This window comes from Neoarius graeffei, chromosome 26, assembly GCF_027579695.1.
Source record: "Neoarius graeffei isolate fNeoGra1 chromosome 26, fNeoGra1.pri, whole genome shotgun sequence".
Lineage (NCBI taxonomy): Eukaryota > Metazoa > Chordata > Actinopteri > Siluriformes > Ariidae > Neoarius > Neoarius graeffei.
This window is the reverse complement of record NC_083594.1, coordinates 14,846,818-14,864,734: the sequence shown is the minus strand read 5'-3', so window position 1 is coordinate 14,864,734 and position 17,917 is coordinate 14,846,818. Positions and strand designations below refer to the sequence as shown.

At 42.3% G+C, this 17,917-nt stretch overlaps 1 protein-coding gene across 1 annotated transcript in view; it reads right to left on the bottom strand.

Moving 5' to 3' along the window:
- LOC132874102 (metabotropic glutamate receptor 7) overlaps window positions 1–17,917 on the bottom strand; it is a 555,641-nt gene that overhangs the window by 87,375 nt on the left and 450,349 nt on the right. Inside the window, exon 7 of the mRNA XM_060910002.1 lies at window positions 16,014–16,949. Coding sequence (XP_060765985.1) covers window positions 16,014–16,949 — 936 coding nt within the window. The remainder of the gene's footprint in view (window positions 1–16,013; window positions 16,950–17,917) is intronic.

The following is a 17,917-nucleotide window of genomic DNA, read 5'->3' as shown; positions in this document are numbered from 1 at the left end:
ATTTTTTTTAAGCAGGAAGGAATCTACATGCTGCAAAGTTATGTTATGTGTTGAAACACAGGATGGACAAGCATCTATTTGCAAATCCATTGCGTCCATGGTGCTTGAATTGAAACATGCCACAACAACAATAGCAACAAACCTACACAAGTTTTATTACCACTGTTCATGTGAAGTACTCACAGAATGCACTCAAGAAAGAAATAAGAAATGTGTTATTTGTTAATTGAATTAATCAAACCTTTCCCTATGTTTGTTTGTTTGTTTGTTCCCAACATAACTCAAAAAACGGTGAACAGATTTTGATAGAGATTTCAGGAAAGGTGGGCCATGGGCCAAGGAACAATTGATTAGATTTTGATGCAAATCTGGATATGTATGTAAACATAGTAAACATCTGGGTATCCTAATATGTGGCTCGGAGGAGGTATGCACTCTACTGAGTGCCTTTCTAGTTTTTATTAGCTCATCTGGTGGACAGGCAATGAGCTAATGCCATCATGTGTTGTCCGTTACCTGTCCATCCAGCCGGCGTCATCCACATTTCATGAAAATCACTTCTTCTCTCTCAATTCTTCACCAATTTTTATTCTTTTTGGCAGGAAGGTAGGTCTGCCTGGGGTGCATATATAGCTTCTACCCAAATTTGCATAATTGCAATTAATAATGAAGACATGGAGTGATTAGCCCTGTGATGACCTGGCAACTTGTCCAGGGTGTACCCTGCCTCTCGCCTATAGTCAGCTGGGATAAGCTCCAGCTTGCCTGCAACCCTGTACAGGATAAGCGGTTACAGATGATGGATGGATGGATGGATGGATGGATATGGGAGTAATTAAGCCCTAACAAGCAGTTTCCACACAAATCGCTTCTTCTCCCTCAGTTCTTTACCGATTTTGATTCTTTCTGGGATGAAGGTAGGGTCTATATAACTTCTACCCAGATTTGCTTCATTACAATTATTAATGAAATTATGGACTAATTAAGCCTTAATGAGCAGTTCAACAAAAATCGCTTCTTCTCAGTCAATTCCTCGCCATTTTGGATTATTTTTGGCAAATAGATAGGTATTCCTAGGTTGTATATAGCTTCTGTATATAGCTTGTATATAGTGTATATAACTTCCAACATTTATTGCACAAGGTGGCCCACTTTAGATCATTCCTTCGGGACTGGATGGGGCTGGAGTGAACTACGCCATCATTGATGGTCTCGTTGTTATTATTATGCCATGCTGTATTTAATCTCCATTTCCATCACTATAGTACCGAAGCTGGAGAAGCTTCACCCACTCTGGCCTGGAATTACAGATTTTGATAGCTGGATGAATTCTGGTTTGATACCACCAATACAACATCTAAGATTACCCTTAATAACAGTCTTCTGAATTGTGTTCTAGGCTGCACATGGAGCTATTACTTTTTCCATTACATGTTGAGACTGGCTAGGGATACATTTCTTGTTTATCCTCCCTGACATGTGCTGAGACTGTGGAGCACAGATATATTGAGGGAAAGTCAATATTTTGTTGTTGGAAACTGGCGGACATGTTGGTGGGACATGGCTAGCATTGGAAACTCCGAAGTCCCTTGTGCTTTTGTAATGACTCAACCTGTCTCTCACACACACACACATACAAACCCATACACACACACACACACACACACACACACGCACACACAGACTCATTACAGCACCTGCAGCCAGTGGGAAACAGTTTAGAATCATTTGTATTCAAGTCTACACTCTTGAGGTACGGAGTGACACACAGCAGAAGCCTGGCTCTAACTATTCCACTCAGCTTGGCTGCTTTGCTGACGTCAGGCCTTCACACACTGCTGCTCGCTGTTTCAGATGAGCCTGTGTTCCTCTAATGAGCTTGGCCCTTGTCTCCCAGGACTCTGTATCATCCTTCCTTCATCGCGCTCCATGTTAGCGATAGATAACAGTGCTAGGAGTAGTAACTAGTACGAATAAATTACAGATCTGTGATTTAAAAATAATCTATTTTTTATTTATTTATTTATTTTGGTATCGTTTGATCCCACATGTACTCTTCTTCTTCTTTCTCTCTTCTTTAGAGTGAATAATCACTGCAAATCAATGTAAGTTTCTTCTCACCTTTATTCTAAGATGAAACATTCCTATCCTGGTGGAAGTGGTCTCTTTGAAGATGACCCCGCCCCATCTACAGGGCACGAGGAATCACTGAATGGTAGATTGGTGGAATTTGATGAGGATGAAAACGATGATGTAAAAAATATGCTATGGAATTAACATTCACAAGATCTCAACCCAGTTGGAGTGGCATATTAGATATTTTCCATGACCATCATCATAACACAAATGGAAGGAATATCTTTTGGAGAAACAGCGTTCATTGCACCAGTATCATTGCTCAAGTGTTTTTTATATATATACACACAGACACACACACACACACACACATACATATATATCTCATCTCATCTCATTATCTCTAGCCGCTTTATCCTTCTACAGGGTCGCAGGCAAGCTGGAGCCTATCCCAGCTGACTACGGGCGAAAGGCGGGGTACACCCTGGACAAGTCGCCAGGTCATCACAGGGCTAACACATAGACACAGACAACCATTCACACTCACATTCACACCTACGGTCAATTTAGAGTCACCAGTTAACCTAACCTGCATGTCTTTGGACTGTGGGGGAAACCGGAGTACCCGGAGGAAACCCACGCGGACACGGGGAGAACATGCAAACTCCACACAGAAAGGCCCTCGCCAGCCCCGGGGCTCGAACCCAGGACCTTCTTGCTGTGAGGCGACAGCGCTAACCACTACACCACCGTGCCGCCCATACATATATATATATATATATATATATATATATACACACTACCATTCAAAAGTTTGGGGTCACCCAGACAATTTTGTGTTTTCCATGAAAGGTCACACTTTTATTTACCACCATAAGTTGTAAAATGAAATGAATAGAAAATATAGTCAAGACATTTTTCTGGCCATTTTGAGCATTTAATTGACCCCACAAATGTGATGCTCCAGAAACTCAATCTGCTCAAAGGAAGGTCAGTTTTATAGCTTCTCTAAAGAGCTCAACTGTTTTCAGCTGTGCTAACATGATTGTACAAGGGTTTTCTAATCATCCATTAGCCTTCTGAGGCAATGAGCAAACACATTGTACCATTAGAACACTGGAGTGAGAGTTGCTGGAAATGGGCCTCTATACACCTATGGAGATATTGCACCAAAAACCAGACATTTGCAGCTAGAATAGTCATTTACCACATTAGCAATGTATAGAGTGGATTTCTGATTACTTTAAAGTGATCTTCACTGAAAAGAACAGTGCTTTTCTTTCAAAAATAAGGACATTTCAAAGTGACCCCAAACTTTTGAACGGTAGTGTGTATATATATATATATATATATATATATATATATATATATATATGACATTATTCTATCCATATTCACTGGAGATGAGCAATTGCACACTCTGACTGGCTACTCTACTACTACGATATCAGCTCATATACCATGAGTAGAGAAAAACAAAATGGCAGAGCACATCAAGTCAGATATATCGCTTTGTTATCAAGTATTTAAAAAAAATACAGAAATAGTGAAAAGCATATAGGTCCCCCCCCCAAGATCTCCTGTTCTACACTCCAGCCCAGTCGGTGGCAGTAATGAACGTTTAAGTTGGTTTGCCAACTGCCAAAAAAAAATCCCTAAAGAAGAAGAAGAAAATGGTGGAGTGTGTTGCTGAGCTGATTGAGAATGAAATAAAAACTCTACTTGAAAAAAAACGCCAAAAAATACAAAAAAAAAGCAACAACAAAATATGGAATGAAAGTATTTTATGGTAAGTGTGTGTGTGTATAATATATAATTTTTTTTTCAAGAATTATTATCATTGCATTTTTCACAAATTCCTACTGTCGCCAGATTCGCCAGTTTGTTTACATTCTAAGCGTAAATGATTTTGTCGGATGTTTTGTATAAAGCTTTTATTTGTTGAATTTGCAAAAAAAATAGCAATAAAAATGCTCTGCTTCTATGCACTACACATCTCGTCAGCCATCAGCTCACGTACAACTTGATTTCATGGAATAACTGTTAAATGTAGAGATACAATATAGAGAGCAGTGACAACTAGAGCTGTGAGTAAACTCACTATAGAATGCCCCCCCCGCAACAAAATTTGTCAACCATAACTGTGTGTGGGGGCGGCACGGTGGTGTAGTGGTTAGCGCTGTCACCTCACAGCAAGAAGGTCCAGGTTCGAGCCCCGTGGCCAGCGAGGGCCTTTCTGTGTGGAGTTTGCATGTTCTCCCCGTGTCCGCGTGGGTTTCCTCCGGGTGCTCCGGTTTCCCCCACAGTCCAAAGACATGCAGGTTAGGTTAACTGGTGACTCTAAATTGACCGTAGGTGTGAATGTGAGTGTGAATGGTTGTCTGTGTCTATGTGTCAGCCCTGTGATGACCTGGCGACTTGTCCAGGGTGTACCCCGCCTTTCGCCCGTAGTCAGCTGGGATAGGCTCCAGCTTGCCTGCGACCCTGTAGAACAGGATAAAGTGGCTAGAGATAATGAGATGAGATAACTATGTGTGAACTTTAAAAAAAAAAAAACAATACCCCTGCAACACCATGATTCATATTCCTATTAGTCATTCTTCTCAATAATATATGAGGCCTAAAGCCATTACATACAATTTCATAGACTGGAACACCAGCCACATCACCAGATAGTGACACGTCAGAAAAAAGTATCTTTAAGACCTTGGTTCGGGATTATTTTCCTTCATGCACATCTTCAGGTGGTATACTGCAACTGTGTAAAGTTTCATCAAAATTCATCAAACTGTTTATGAGGAGTTGCGCTTACAAGACACATGGACAGACGGACGGACAGACGGATGGACGGACAGGGTGATCCTTATATACCCCCAAACTTTGTTTGCGGGTTTTTTAAAAAAAAAAAAAAAGCCAGTATTATCAGTAATCAAATCTCCTGAGTGGGTGGCACGGTGGTGTAGTGGTTAGCGCTGTCGCCTCACAGCAAGACGGTCCTGCATTCGAGCCCAGCAGCCGGCAAGGGCCTTTCTGTGCGGAGTTTGCATGTTCTCCCCGTGTCCGCGTGGGTTTCCTCCGGGTGCTCCGGTTTCCCCCACAGTCCAAAGACATGCAGGTTAGGTTAACTGGTGACTCTAAATTGACCGTAGGTGTGAATGTGAGTGTGAATGGTTGTCTGTGTCTATGGCTACATCCACACGACAACGGCAACGAGATTTAAAAAAAAAAATATCGCATCCACATGGGCAACGGATCAGTAAAATATCAGGTACATATGGCAACGCAACGCTTGCTGAAAACGATGCAATACACATGCCACACCTCTACATGCACTGTAAGACGGTCCCATCGGAGACACCAGAACAATAGAAGAAGTAAGGACGCATGCGCATAAACTATTATGCACGAGACTTCATATTAGCCACAAAGTCAGAAAAATCTGTTCGTAAAATTACGTTATAATGACCAAATACAATGAAAAGTATTTTTCCAGTCTCACCTGTGAAAGGTAATCCCATGTGATCTCGTTTGGACGGCAAACCTGTTGGTACAGTTAAACGCAGCACATGAATGAGGCATCTTTATTCTCCGCTTTGCCCCATCCAATATGGCGGCGAGGATGACGTATGATTCTACGCGGAAGGAGGCGTCTTTTATGGTCCGGAATAAATTGAATGCTACACGTTGATGGATTAATTTGTTCTTCTACGCCCTTTTTGAGGAATGTATTGTAGGACTTAAACCAACATCTGAAGAGGTGAGATCGCTCCTTTTTTTCCCTATTTTTGCTGGCGGGATTGACTCTCTCTCTCTCTCTCTCTCTCTCTCTCTCTCTCTCTCACTTTGCACCATTACACAATAAATATTCACAGTGAAAATATTTTGTAAATGCGTTTCATGAACCAAGTTATAGGATTTGTTGACAACTCGCATCGAGTTCGTTACACTTCTACCCGGCGTGAAGCACATGTGGTTGTGACGTCATCGTAAACAAATCCGTTCTACTCATCCAGACGACTTCGCAACGGTGCCATTGCCAGATCTTTCCACTCTGGAACCCGTTCTCAAAAGATTTCGTTTTGGGGCACCCAAAACGCCGGTGCCGTGTGGACGCCAGGCCGAAACGATAAACAATTTTATCAGATTCACCTGAATCCGTTGCCATGTGGACAGGGCCTATGTGTCAGCCCTGTGATGACCTGGCGACTTGTCCAGGGTGTACCCCGCCTTTCACCCGTAGTCAGCTGGGATAGGCTCCAGCTTGCCTGCGACCCTGTAGGACAGGATAAGCGGCTACAGATAATGGATGGATGGAAATCTCCTGAGCTGTGTTTCGCATCAGCGCTGTGCCTTCATTATATTAAAGCTCATCCAGCCTTTACTGTAATCTCAATAATTCTATATTAGAGAATGCAGCTACAGTAAACATCACTTTGTCGCAGTATATTAAATAGTTGTGGACAAAAAAAAAAATGAAAATGATCCCACAGTTGTGTTTTGTCAGTTGACCATATTACCGATGTTCCTGAGCTGACGCCCCGCTATGCCTGAGCTGAACATGTGTTGGAAGAAAAGCACAACAGACTGCAAAGAAACGCTAGCATGATTTTCACATTCAGAATATTAGAGCAGGTGGCAGAGCTTCTGCTTTTGTCATCATTCTTTCAAGAAGGAAATAATCCACTTCCTTCTAATTTCCAGTATGGCCTTAAACTCGGGGTTTGACTCTATGCATCCACGGTACCGCCATACCATAATATACCATAAAGTCTATATTATGGTAGTTCTGTATTATAAGAACCGTAAGAACCGCATTGAAGATCTACAACGATACTGGTTAATTCATGTTTTTGTGTTGGGGTATAACAAAAAAGCTGAACATTCCATTGTACTTGGGAAAGGAAAAAAGAAGCTTAATAGCTATGTCATTATTTTGAAATATCTCCTTACTTCAAGACTACAAAATGTCACTCCAGCTTCATAACTCATAATTTTTAAATATTGTCATTATTGTCAACATCTCATTATGTCAATATCTTATTTTTATCTCGCCCACGACGGAGTAAGCGGGGCGAACTGTTGTAATCGGTGCTGTTTGTTTGTTGTTCGTGTGTCTGTCTGTTAACAGTCTAGCGTCTAGACGGTTGCACTGATTGACTTCAAATTTTCAGGGTCGGTGGGCAATGGGCCGTAGATTACCTGATTAAATTTTGGGGGTAATCGGGTCAAGGTGAAGCTCAAGGTCACCGGAAAGGTCAACCTTTTGGTCAAAATAACATTTTCCATTATAACTCAAAAAAATGTTGCCGATAGCCAAATGTTTACTATTATGAGCAGATAGGAACTCCCATATGACCTTTCATTTGGCACCATGATCTTTGACCTTGAGTGACCCTGAAAGGTCAAACTCAAGGTCATGGATTTTCAGAGGGCTGTAACTTGAAAACCGTTGATGGTCGACAGATATTTACCATTATCAACTTATAGGAAGTGCCATATGGGCTTTCATTTGGCACCATGACCTTGAAAGGTCAACCTGAAGGTCATGGGTTTTCAAAAGGCTATAACTTTTAAATGGTTCATGATAGCCAGATGTTTACCATTATCAACATATGAGAAGTCCCATATGGGCTTTCACTTGCTGCCATGACCTTTGACCTTGAATGACTTTGAAATCTCAAACTCATGGTCATGGATTTTCATAGGACTATAACCTGACAGCTGATGATTGAGAAATATTACCATTATCAACATATAGGTAAAAAATAAGTGCTGCTGGCCGAGGTTTGTTTTGCCTGGCAATACTTGTTTTAACTTAATATCTCATTATTCTGAAGTGGAAACCCAGGACATTGCCTTTGTTTCAACTTCAAGATGGGATGTCATTATTTTAATTTAACATCTCATCTTTTGTGAAACACTAGTTATTTCAAGACATTGTCAATATTTCATATCTTCGAGATAGTAAGTTGAACTAGCAATGTACTATCTCATTTTTCCAACTTAACTCATTATGTCAAAATAGTATCATTATTTCTACTTGTTAAGTCAATAGTATGTTATTTTATCTTTAGAGCTTGGTATTCTGATGTAATAGCTTCTCTTTCAAGATATTATGTCATTATTACAACTTATGATCTCTTTATTTTGACTCGTTATACCATGATGTTATTTTGAGTTATCTCATTATTTCAAGATTGCAGGTCTTTTTTCAACTTAATATAACTCATCTCATCTCATCTCATCTCATTATCTCTAGCCGCTTTATCCTTCTACAGGGTCGCAGGCAAGCTGGAGCCTATCCCAGCTGACTACGGGCGAAAGGCGGGGTACACCCTGGACAAGTCACCAGGTCATCACAGGGCTGACACATAGACACAGACAACCATTCACACTCACATTCACACCTACGGTCAATTTAGAGTCACCAGTTAACCTAACCTGCATGTCTTTGGACTGTGGGGGAAACCGGAGTACCCGGAGGAAACCCACGCGGACACGGGGAGAACATGCAAACTCCACACAGAAAGGCCCTCGCCAGCCCCGGGGCTCGAACCCAGGATCTTCTTGCTGTGAGGCGACAGCGCTAACCACTACACCACCGTGCCGCCCTTTGATGGCACTGTATATCATTATTTGAATTTGGTATCTCATTTTTCTGACTTAATAACCTGTTATTTCAAAATAGTCTGTCATTATTTTAACTTGCTATCTCACTGTTGTGACATAATAGCTTTTTATTTCAAGATGTCATTGTTTTGATATAAAATCCCATTATTTTGGCTTTAACTTGTCACCTCAAGTTACTAAGTCACAATAATTTTTATTGCCAGAGAACTGGCTAGATACGAAGTGGAGATTGCTGCCCTCAGCGAGACTCGGCTTCCCGACGAAGGTCAGTTGTCAGAGATGCAGGCTGGCTACACATTCTATTGGACTGGACACAGAGCAGACGAGCGGCGCGAAGCAGGAGTTGGGTTCGCCATTAAGTCCACGCTAATTAACAAGCTGGCTGCACCTCCCAAAGGCATAAACGATTGCCTGATGACAGTCAAGCTACCACTTCCAGGAAAGCAGTTTGCCATGCTGATCAGTGCTTACGCACCAACCATGACCAACCCTGATGAGGTCAAAGAGAGATTCTACGAGGATCTGAAAACGATCATCTCAGCTGTACCCAGAGCAGATAAACATTTTTTTTTTGCATTATCTTGTTATTGAAAGATATTTTGTTTGTTGTTTGCATCATGTAAAATTAGGTATTTGAGATGTAAAGTCAAAATACTAATATTTTAAGTGAAAATAACAGAATAGTTTGAAATGATGAGTTATTAAGTTGAAGTAAAGAGATATTGAGTCAAAATAAGGACATAGCATGTGCATTTCTTTCACAACTTGGGGCGTGCACAAATAAGAGTCAGCAGTCTATTTGGGTTGGTTTTGACACAACAAAGCAAGATTTGTTGTTTTGTGTTATGAGAATGCATTGTAATGGCCATAAATTAACGTACTAGCCCTTCCACTCACATTAATAAAGACATTATCTCATCTCATTATCTCTAGCCGCTTTATCCTGTTCTACAGGGTCGCAGGCAAGCTGGAGCCTATCCCAGCTGACTACGGGCGAAAGGCGGGGTACACCCTGGACAAGTCGCCAGGTCATCACAGGGCTGACACATAGACACAGACAACCATTCACACTCACATTCACACCTACGGTCAATTTAGAGTCACCAGTTAACCTAACCTGCATGTCTTTGGACTGTGGGGGAAACCGGAGCACCCGGAGGAAACCCATGCGGACACGGGGAGAACATGCAAGCTCTGGACAGAAAGGCCCTCGTCGGCCACGGGGCTTGAACCCGGACCTTCTTGCTGTGAGGCGACAGCGCTAACCACTACACCACCGTGCCGCCCTAAAGACATCATTATTATTATTATAGTGATTATTGTAGATCCTTATATTATATGATATGCTTTATTGCAGGAATCCATATTGTCCTGAATAAAAACATGAAACATATTTAGGCCCACTTTACATGGGGATGGTCTGAAACAAAAACGCAAAAGTCCGTTTTCGTTCTCACTTTTTTCCGCGTCTACACGACTGTTTTCAAGGAGGAAATCTGCGTCTATACGGTGACACATAAATGTGTGGAATTCAATTGGATGTGCATGCCAGGCGGCTAGGTGGTGCTGTGAAAGACCTCCGCTATGTCTGCACGCATGCGCAACGTCTTCCGTCTTGTCTGATCTGCACATCTGCGCCGCGAAAACTTTGACTACTCTGGCTATGGTAAGTAAGAAAGTAAGTAAAAAAGTAAGAGCATACTATACCCGCCTCTGTTCATTAACGGTATATGTGCAGATTCGGTATAGATGTTCGAAGGACTCCTGGACGTTTATTAAAGCTGCCAGAGCAGCTTGAAGGTCCGTTGGACCGATGTAATCAGACATGCTCTTACTTTTTTACTTACTTTCTTACTTCCCGGGCTGGCATGTACAGTATATGACATATGTATGACGTAAACGCGTACCCGACGTGAGCAGATCCGAGCAGAGTTTCGCGTATTGGGTAGTTTAGACAGATATGCAACGGGGGCTGTTTTTAACTTATCCACTCTGGAAGGCGTTTTCAATTTTTTCTGTTTTTCAGCCTCGGAAACGCCGTTCCCGTGTAGACGAAAGGCACTTCCGATAAAATATTTAGTCGTTTTTACCCGACAGCGTCCTCGTGTAAACGGGCCCTTAGTTTGGAAGTAATGTCATGGAGTACAATGGAACGTGGCATCACTATGATATATAGATATATGGGGGCAGCCATGGCCTAAAAGTTAGAGAAAGGGTTGCTGGTTTGATTCCCTGGACCAGCAGGAAAACCCATGGCTGAAGTGGCCTTGAACAAGGCATCTAACCCCAACTGCTCCCCAGGCCCTTAGTGTGTGTACTCATTGTACATCACTCTGGATAAGAGTGTCTGCTAAATGCCCGTAATGTCTCATCTCATCTCATTATCTCAAGCCACTTTATCCTTCTACAGGGTCACAGGCAAGCTGGAGCCCATCCCAGCTGACTACGGGCGAAAGGCGGGGTACACCCTGGACAAGTCGCCAGGTCATCACAGGGCTGACACATAGACAACCATTCACACTCACATTCACACCTACGGTCAATTTAGAGTCACCAGTTAACCTAACCTGCATGTCTTTGGACTGTGGGGGAAACCGGAGCACCCGGAGGAAACCCACGCGGACACGGGGAGAACATGCAAACTCCACACAGAAAGGCCCTCGCCGGCCCCGGGGCTCGAACCCAGGACCTTCTTGCTGTGAGGCGACAGCGCTAACCACTACACCACCGTGCCGCCTGCCCGTAATGTAATATCTAAATTATAGACAGAACAGTCAAGTAGCAGTATATCAAGATGTCTTAAATATTACACTAAAACCTGAATGCTTGTTCACAGTTTGTTCAGTCCATTATTGTATTCTGGATCACTATTGCTTTCAATGTGCCACATTCACTAAAATCATCTCGTTTTCAGCCCTGTACTTTAAGTAATTGCTTTTCATTCGAGCTATTTGCATGATGAAAAACAAAACAAAACCAAAAAGCAGCAAATGTCCTCATGATTATGTATGTGTGTGTGTGATCCTTTAAACCGAGTCAGCATTACCATTCTGCCCTTCCACCCTACCCTCTCCCATATCCAACAATTTATCCATTCCTATGAAAGGTATGAAAAATAGATGGTGGTTTAGAGGTGGAAAAGCCAGAGCCTGGATTGCCCACAGCTAGCAAACAGGTATTACGAAACAGCACCATTACAACAACATTGTGCAAATGGATTTGAAATGGAGCTGAACGTGTGATACATATGGAAGGTTACTTGCCTTAGAGAAAATGACAGCAAATGGGATATTCAGACAAAAATACTTCTATGAGGATGACATAAAGCTATGACAACCCCCTGCATGGTATAGAATAAATAAATGTTCTTGACTGTCTCTGTGAAAAAGTGTGCATATATCATCTGGGAGAAGTCGTCCCTTCATTCTATCATGAGATCATTAGCTTCAGTCGACACAAATATCTTGCCCATTGTATGAACAAACCTTCTATCCAGAACCTTCTACTGACAGCTTGACTATCTTGGAACATCATCTGCCAATGGAAATGGAGCTATCTGCAAAGTTAGTGGGCAGTAGCTAACATGATCCCAGTTAGTGGACACTTGCTAAGATGTTCTCAGAACCTAGTTAACATGACCTTGGTTGGTGGACAGTAACTAAATAGCTACTGTAACAGGCTCTCAGTTAGAGGACATAAGCTAACAGGATCTCAGATCTGGAGCTGAGGAACCATGTTTTAAAAGGATGTGACTTCTAGTATTTAACCTTTTCCTGTTTAAGTGGCCATTCATTCATTCACCACCTTTTACTGGTCAGCATTGGGGTGGATCTGGATCTTGGGACAAGGTCAGACCTGGATAGGACTCAAGTCCATCACAGACCATGATGCAAACACAGATTCACTCATTCATTCACACTAAGGGGCAATATACAGCATTACATTGCATTGCATTAATGGCATTTAGCAGATACTCTTATCCAGAGAAGCCCAAGGAGCAGTTGGGGTTACATGCCTTGCTCAAGGGCACTTCAGCTATTTCTGTTGGTCTAGGGAACCAAACCACTGACCTTTTGCTTCCAAAGCTGCTTATCTAACCATTAGGTCATGGCTTCCCCATGGGCCTTCCCCTATATGTATATAGAGCATCTACAAGCATATATATATATTTTTTGAAGGATCCAAGAGAACATCCACATGGACCCAATGACAAAATGTAAACTCTACATTGACTGTAACCCAAGGTCAGGAATGAGCCCTGGATTTAACTGTAAGGCAGCAACACTATCTCCTGGGCCGCCATGCCACATTTGTTTTCTGTTTTTACAATAAGACCTGGGAGTTTTAACTGAATTCCAAGTTTACCTACCATGAATTGGTAGGTAAACAGCATGTCCACCTCTTGACTGGGGGATCGTGAGTTCTACTTGTGGTCAGGTCATACCAAAGACAATCATAAAAATGGTACCTACTGCTATCTGGTGAGGCATGCCACAATACAGATGTGAGAAGGGAGTCAAACTTTTGCAGTTACCAGAGGACTGGACTCCCACTGTAACCCTAGCTAAGTAAAAGGTGAGAGGCTGAGGGCTACTGAAATGGAGATTGGGGCCACCAGATGTGTCTTGTGGCATGGGAATGACCAAGGGCGTAGTAGGGACATTACAACTTACCACCCCCCCCCACCCCCCCGTCCACCCATAACTTGATCATACATCACGTGTACACAACCACACTCATACTCAGCGGAACAGTTCAAGAACACTTTACTTATTCCTTTTCCAAATTCAGCATACATTTTAAATTTTGTCCTCTTATGCAGTTAAGAGAAAAAACATTCCAGGTAAGATCAAAATAAATAACTATTATTGGGATCTTCTGTATTATACAGCAAACACAAATCCAGATAAGAACAAAGAAATAACTTCTTGCACTTCAGGTAAATGATGCAATCTCTACATTATTGGGATATTGTGCATTTAAGAGAAAAATATCCAGAAAAGAACAAATAAATAATATCTTGCACTATATAAAAATAAATAAATAAAAATCTCTGTATTATTGCAGTGTTTGTTGCATGCTTATGTGCATCTGTGTTTATCAACTGGCAAAACTAAATATGTAAACATAAATGCTTAGAACTTTTACACCCATCTAAGACCCCGTCCACACGTAGCCGGGTATCTGCTAAATCAAAGATATTTTTCTACGTTTTGGCCTGTCATCCACATGAAAACACATCAAAAACGAATATTTAAAAAAACTCCGGGCAAAGTGAAGATTTTTGAAAACTCCGTGTATGCCTTTTCGTGTAGACAGAGATAACCGGAGGTTTGCGTTTTAGAATGTCACAATCTGCGCCAAAAAAATGACAACAAATCTGCCCTGACGTCAAACGTGCGACCTTTGTTTACTGCAGAAGCCAGATTAAGCATGGACTTAAGCTAGCCGCACACTACGCCGATCCACGCGGTACCGAACCGACCCATTTCAGAGCCGACTCCCGACAGGGCACGCACATATCCCCCGACTGTTGACGAGCGCAGTCGCGATTGAAGCGACACGTGACAACTTAATAGCTTTGTGACTGGCTATTGGATATAGTTACTGTTAAATCCAACACTTGAAGATGCTACAGGCTGAATTACAAATGACACAACATGGAATATATAGCGCACTATCTAGGCTGCATGAGCTATTATTTCCAACCTTAAATAGTGCACTTATATAGGGGAGTTAAAGCGATTTGGAATTCAGCCACACAACTTGAGCAGAGTGGCTTTCCAGCCCACTGTGTCTATGGATAAAGCTTCAGTCTATGGAATTACAGTATATACCTGCATTAGGTGCTACCAACACGTATTTCTCGCGCTAGAAATTGTGTTTAATGATGTCACGTGTTATATGCGAAAGATACTGTATGATTGGCTATTGCTAGCGACTCTCGCCGATCAGTCTGGCTCCCGATTAGTTTTTCGAATCGGCTGTGAGATGAGTCGGTACCATTGAAAACTAGTCTTTACGCCTGACTCGCGACTTCAGTTGGCTCGGTACGCTGAAAATCGGCGTAGTGTGCGGCTAGCTAAAGAGTAATGGATCGGAGTAGTGCCTTGAAAGCGTTAATTATTGTGCAGGTGCTATTTACATGTTTAATTTTAGAAGCCCAACTACTGCTCCAAGAGCACAGGCGATGTGATTAGGGGGTAGGATTTGGGGAAATAATGCCATCTACAGGTTTGGAATGCTTATGAATGTGATTGAAAATGCAGATGTCCGGTTATGTGTGGAAGGGATTTTTTTCGAAGACGAGGTGGTGTGGATAAAACATTTTTATAAAAAGAGGGGGGTAAAATGTTCGGTTTTAAAAATACCCGGCTACGTGTGTACATGGCATAAATGCAGTGTAATCTGCAGATTTTTACAGGGGTATGAATATGTCTGTAATGTTATTTAAATACACCAAACACATGCCTAGCGACAACAACTGGCAAGCTTTATAGCCACCAGGCTACACTAGCAGTAACTAACTAATTAAAACGGGAGCTATCAGCATCTTTCCATGACTTTCCATGACTTCCCGTGTTTATTGCATGTATCTGCCAGGGCTTTATTCTGTTGGCTATTACAGACAGTTAAAACTAGCACTCCAAAAAGACACGGGAGGGGAGGAGGAAATATAACACTTAGCTAAGCCTTCACTGAACGCTGCAATAATTGTGTTGCGTGACACAGCTAAATATCAAACTTCTGGGCGCACTATACTTACTGTCGCGGTGGTGAAATAACTTCTAATGTCCCGTTTCTTTTTTGGTGGCAATGGCATTGTTGTCTCTTAAGCTTATAAAGTAGAACAGTGTTCAAATTCAGAATCACAAATTTATACAGTTTCGGGCCATTACGAGCCAGATGCGTTGCCGCTTTCAGCACCACAGCACATGGACCTCTGCTTTCGCGTGAGGCTACCTGACTGGCATCACTGATGACCATCGCTCTGTTGCAGCCAATGAAATAGCGGCATGGGTCGTCATAGCTCCGAATACATCTCGGAACCTCTCATAAACAAAACGTTTAAATTAATGCTACCACTGCGTAGTATATTGAAATATTACATTAATAAATGTAGATTTTCGCTATATTAAAATAAAATGGTAAATATTGGTAGGGACTATTTTGTATTCCCCAAATATTGATTGTGATATGTCCCTACCATCCCTATATAAATCTACGCCATTGGGAATGACTTTTCCAAGTTTACATACATCTGTAAGAATCTTTTAGTAAAATGAGCAAAAGTATGTATGCTTTACCTTCTCTGCAGACTGAGCTGTTCCAAAGAATATAGGAATGAAGGCCAGCCAAACGATACAGGTGGTGTACATGGTGAAGCCAATGGGCTTGGCCTCATTGAAGTTCTCAGGAACGCCTCGTGTCTTGATGGCATAAACTGTACATGTGACCATGAGCAAAATACTGTATCCCAGTGAGCAAATTATTTGCAAATCTGTGATGTCACACTTGAGCACACCCCGAGCTTTGTCTGGATTGATGGTTTTCTGTTCATCATAATCGATTATTGTGTTCGGAGGATCCACCCCAAACCATATGAAGACTCCAAGAAGCTGCACTGAAATGAGGCTTGATGTAATTGCCAGCTGAGATGTTGGACTGATCAGTCTAGGTGGTGTGACCGACTTCTTCCCCTCTTCAAAGATGCGGTAAATACGATTCGTCTTGGTTAACAGTGCAGCATAGCTGATGCACATCCCCAAGCCGAGGAAGATGCGCCTGAAGGAGCAGACGGCTGCATCAGGTTTGGCGATCATCACAAAGGTTATGATGTAGCAAAGGAAGATCCCTGTCAGGAGCACATAGCTGAGTTCCCGTCCTGAAGCCCGGACAATAGGTGTGTCGTTGTAGCGGATGAATGTAGCCATGACGAAGATGGTGGCCACGATGCCGAGCATTGCCAAGAAGACAGGGATGACTGCCCAGGGAGAGTGCCACTCCAGCTTGACGATGGGGATGGGCTGGCACCCGGTTCGGTTGGCATTGGGTTGCATGTTGTAGGCACACAGCTTGCATGTTGTTTCATCATACTGGTACTGGTAGCCATCGCAGGGCTCACAGTGCCAGCAGCATGGCATCCCTTTTACTGTCTTCTTCCGTTGGCCAGTCTTACATGGCAAGCTACAGATGGAACCAGGAATTTCGAGATCACCACTGGGCCACTGCATGTCCTCCATCTGGAAGAGATCAGCAAACACCATGTGCTTAATATTGTTTTTAAAACAAAAAACTGAACTAAACTTTGTAAAGCATTCAAGAGTAGATATTTTGTAGACTCCTAAAATAATTCTTTAAAGATTCTTCAAATAGTTAAGAGTTCTTACTTCCTTAAAAGGTTGTATTTGGAACCCATTTTCTGAGGAAACTCTCTCTATGTGGTTCTACACTGGATCTATAAGGATTCTGTCAGAGGAAACCCTGCTGATTCCTTTTCTAAGAGTGTATGGATATTGGGTAAAGAAGGTTCCTGCTTTGTTTTCTTTCCAGAGTTAATGTCATGAGTGTGTAAAATTGGTAACAACTGCCGTTTTATAAACTTGGTCAGAGGATTTTTTTAAACTGATTTTGAAGCAACAACAGGACCTACAAAGTGAAATGTCAGCTGGAACTTCTTACTGGCTGCAATGTATGATCAACCATAACATTATGACCACTGACCGGTGAAGTGAATAACATTGATTATCTCATTACAATGGCACTTGTCAAGGGTCAACTTCAACAGTCAGTTCTTGAAGTTGATGTGTTGGAAGCAGGAAAAATGGCCAAGCGTAAGGATCTGAGCGACTCTGATAAGGGCCAAATTGTGATGGCTAGATGACTGGGTCTGAGCATCTCCAAAATGGCACATTCTCATGGGGCACGAAGGCTAGCCCATATGGTCCAATCCCATAGAAGAGCTATTGTACCACAAACTGCTGAAAAAGTTAATGCTGACACCTTTCTGTTTTCGCCAGCATTAACTTTTTTCAGCAGTTTGTGCTACAGGAGTTCTTCTGTGGGATTGGACCATATGGGCTCGCCTTCGTGCCTCATGTGAATCAATGAGTCTTTGGCACCCATGACCCTGTCACCAGTTCACTGGTTGTCCTTCCTTGGACCACTTTTGGTAGGTACTAACCACTGCATACTGGGAACACCCCACAAG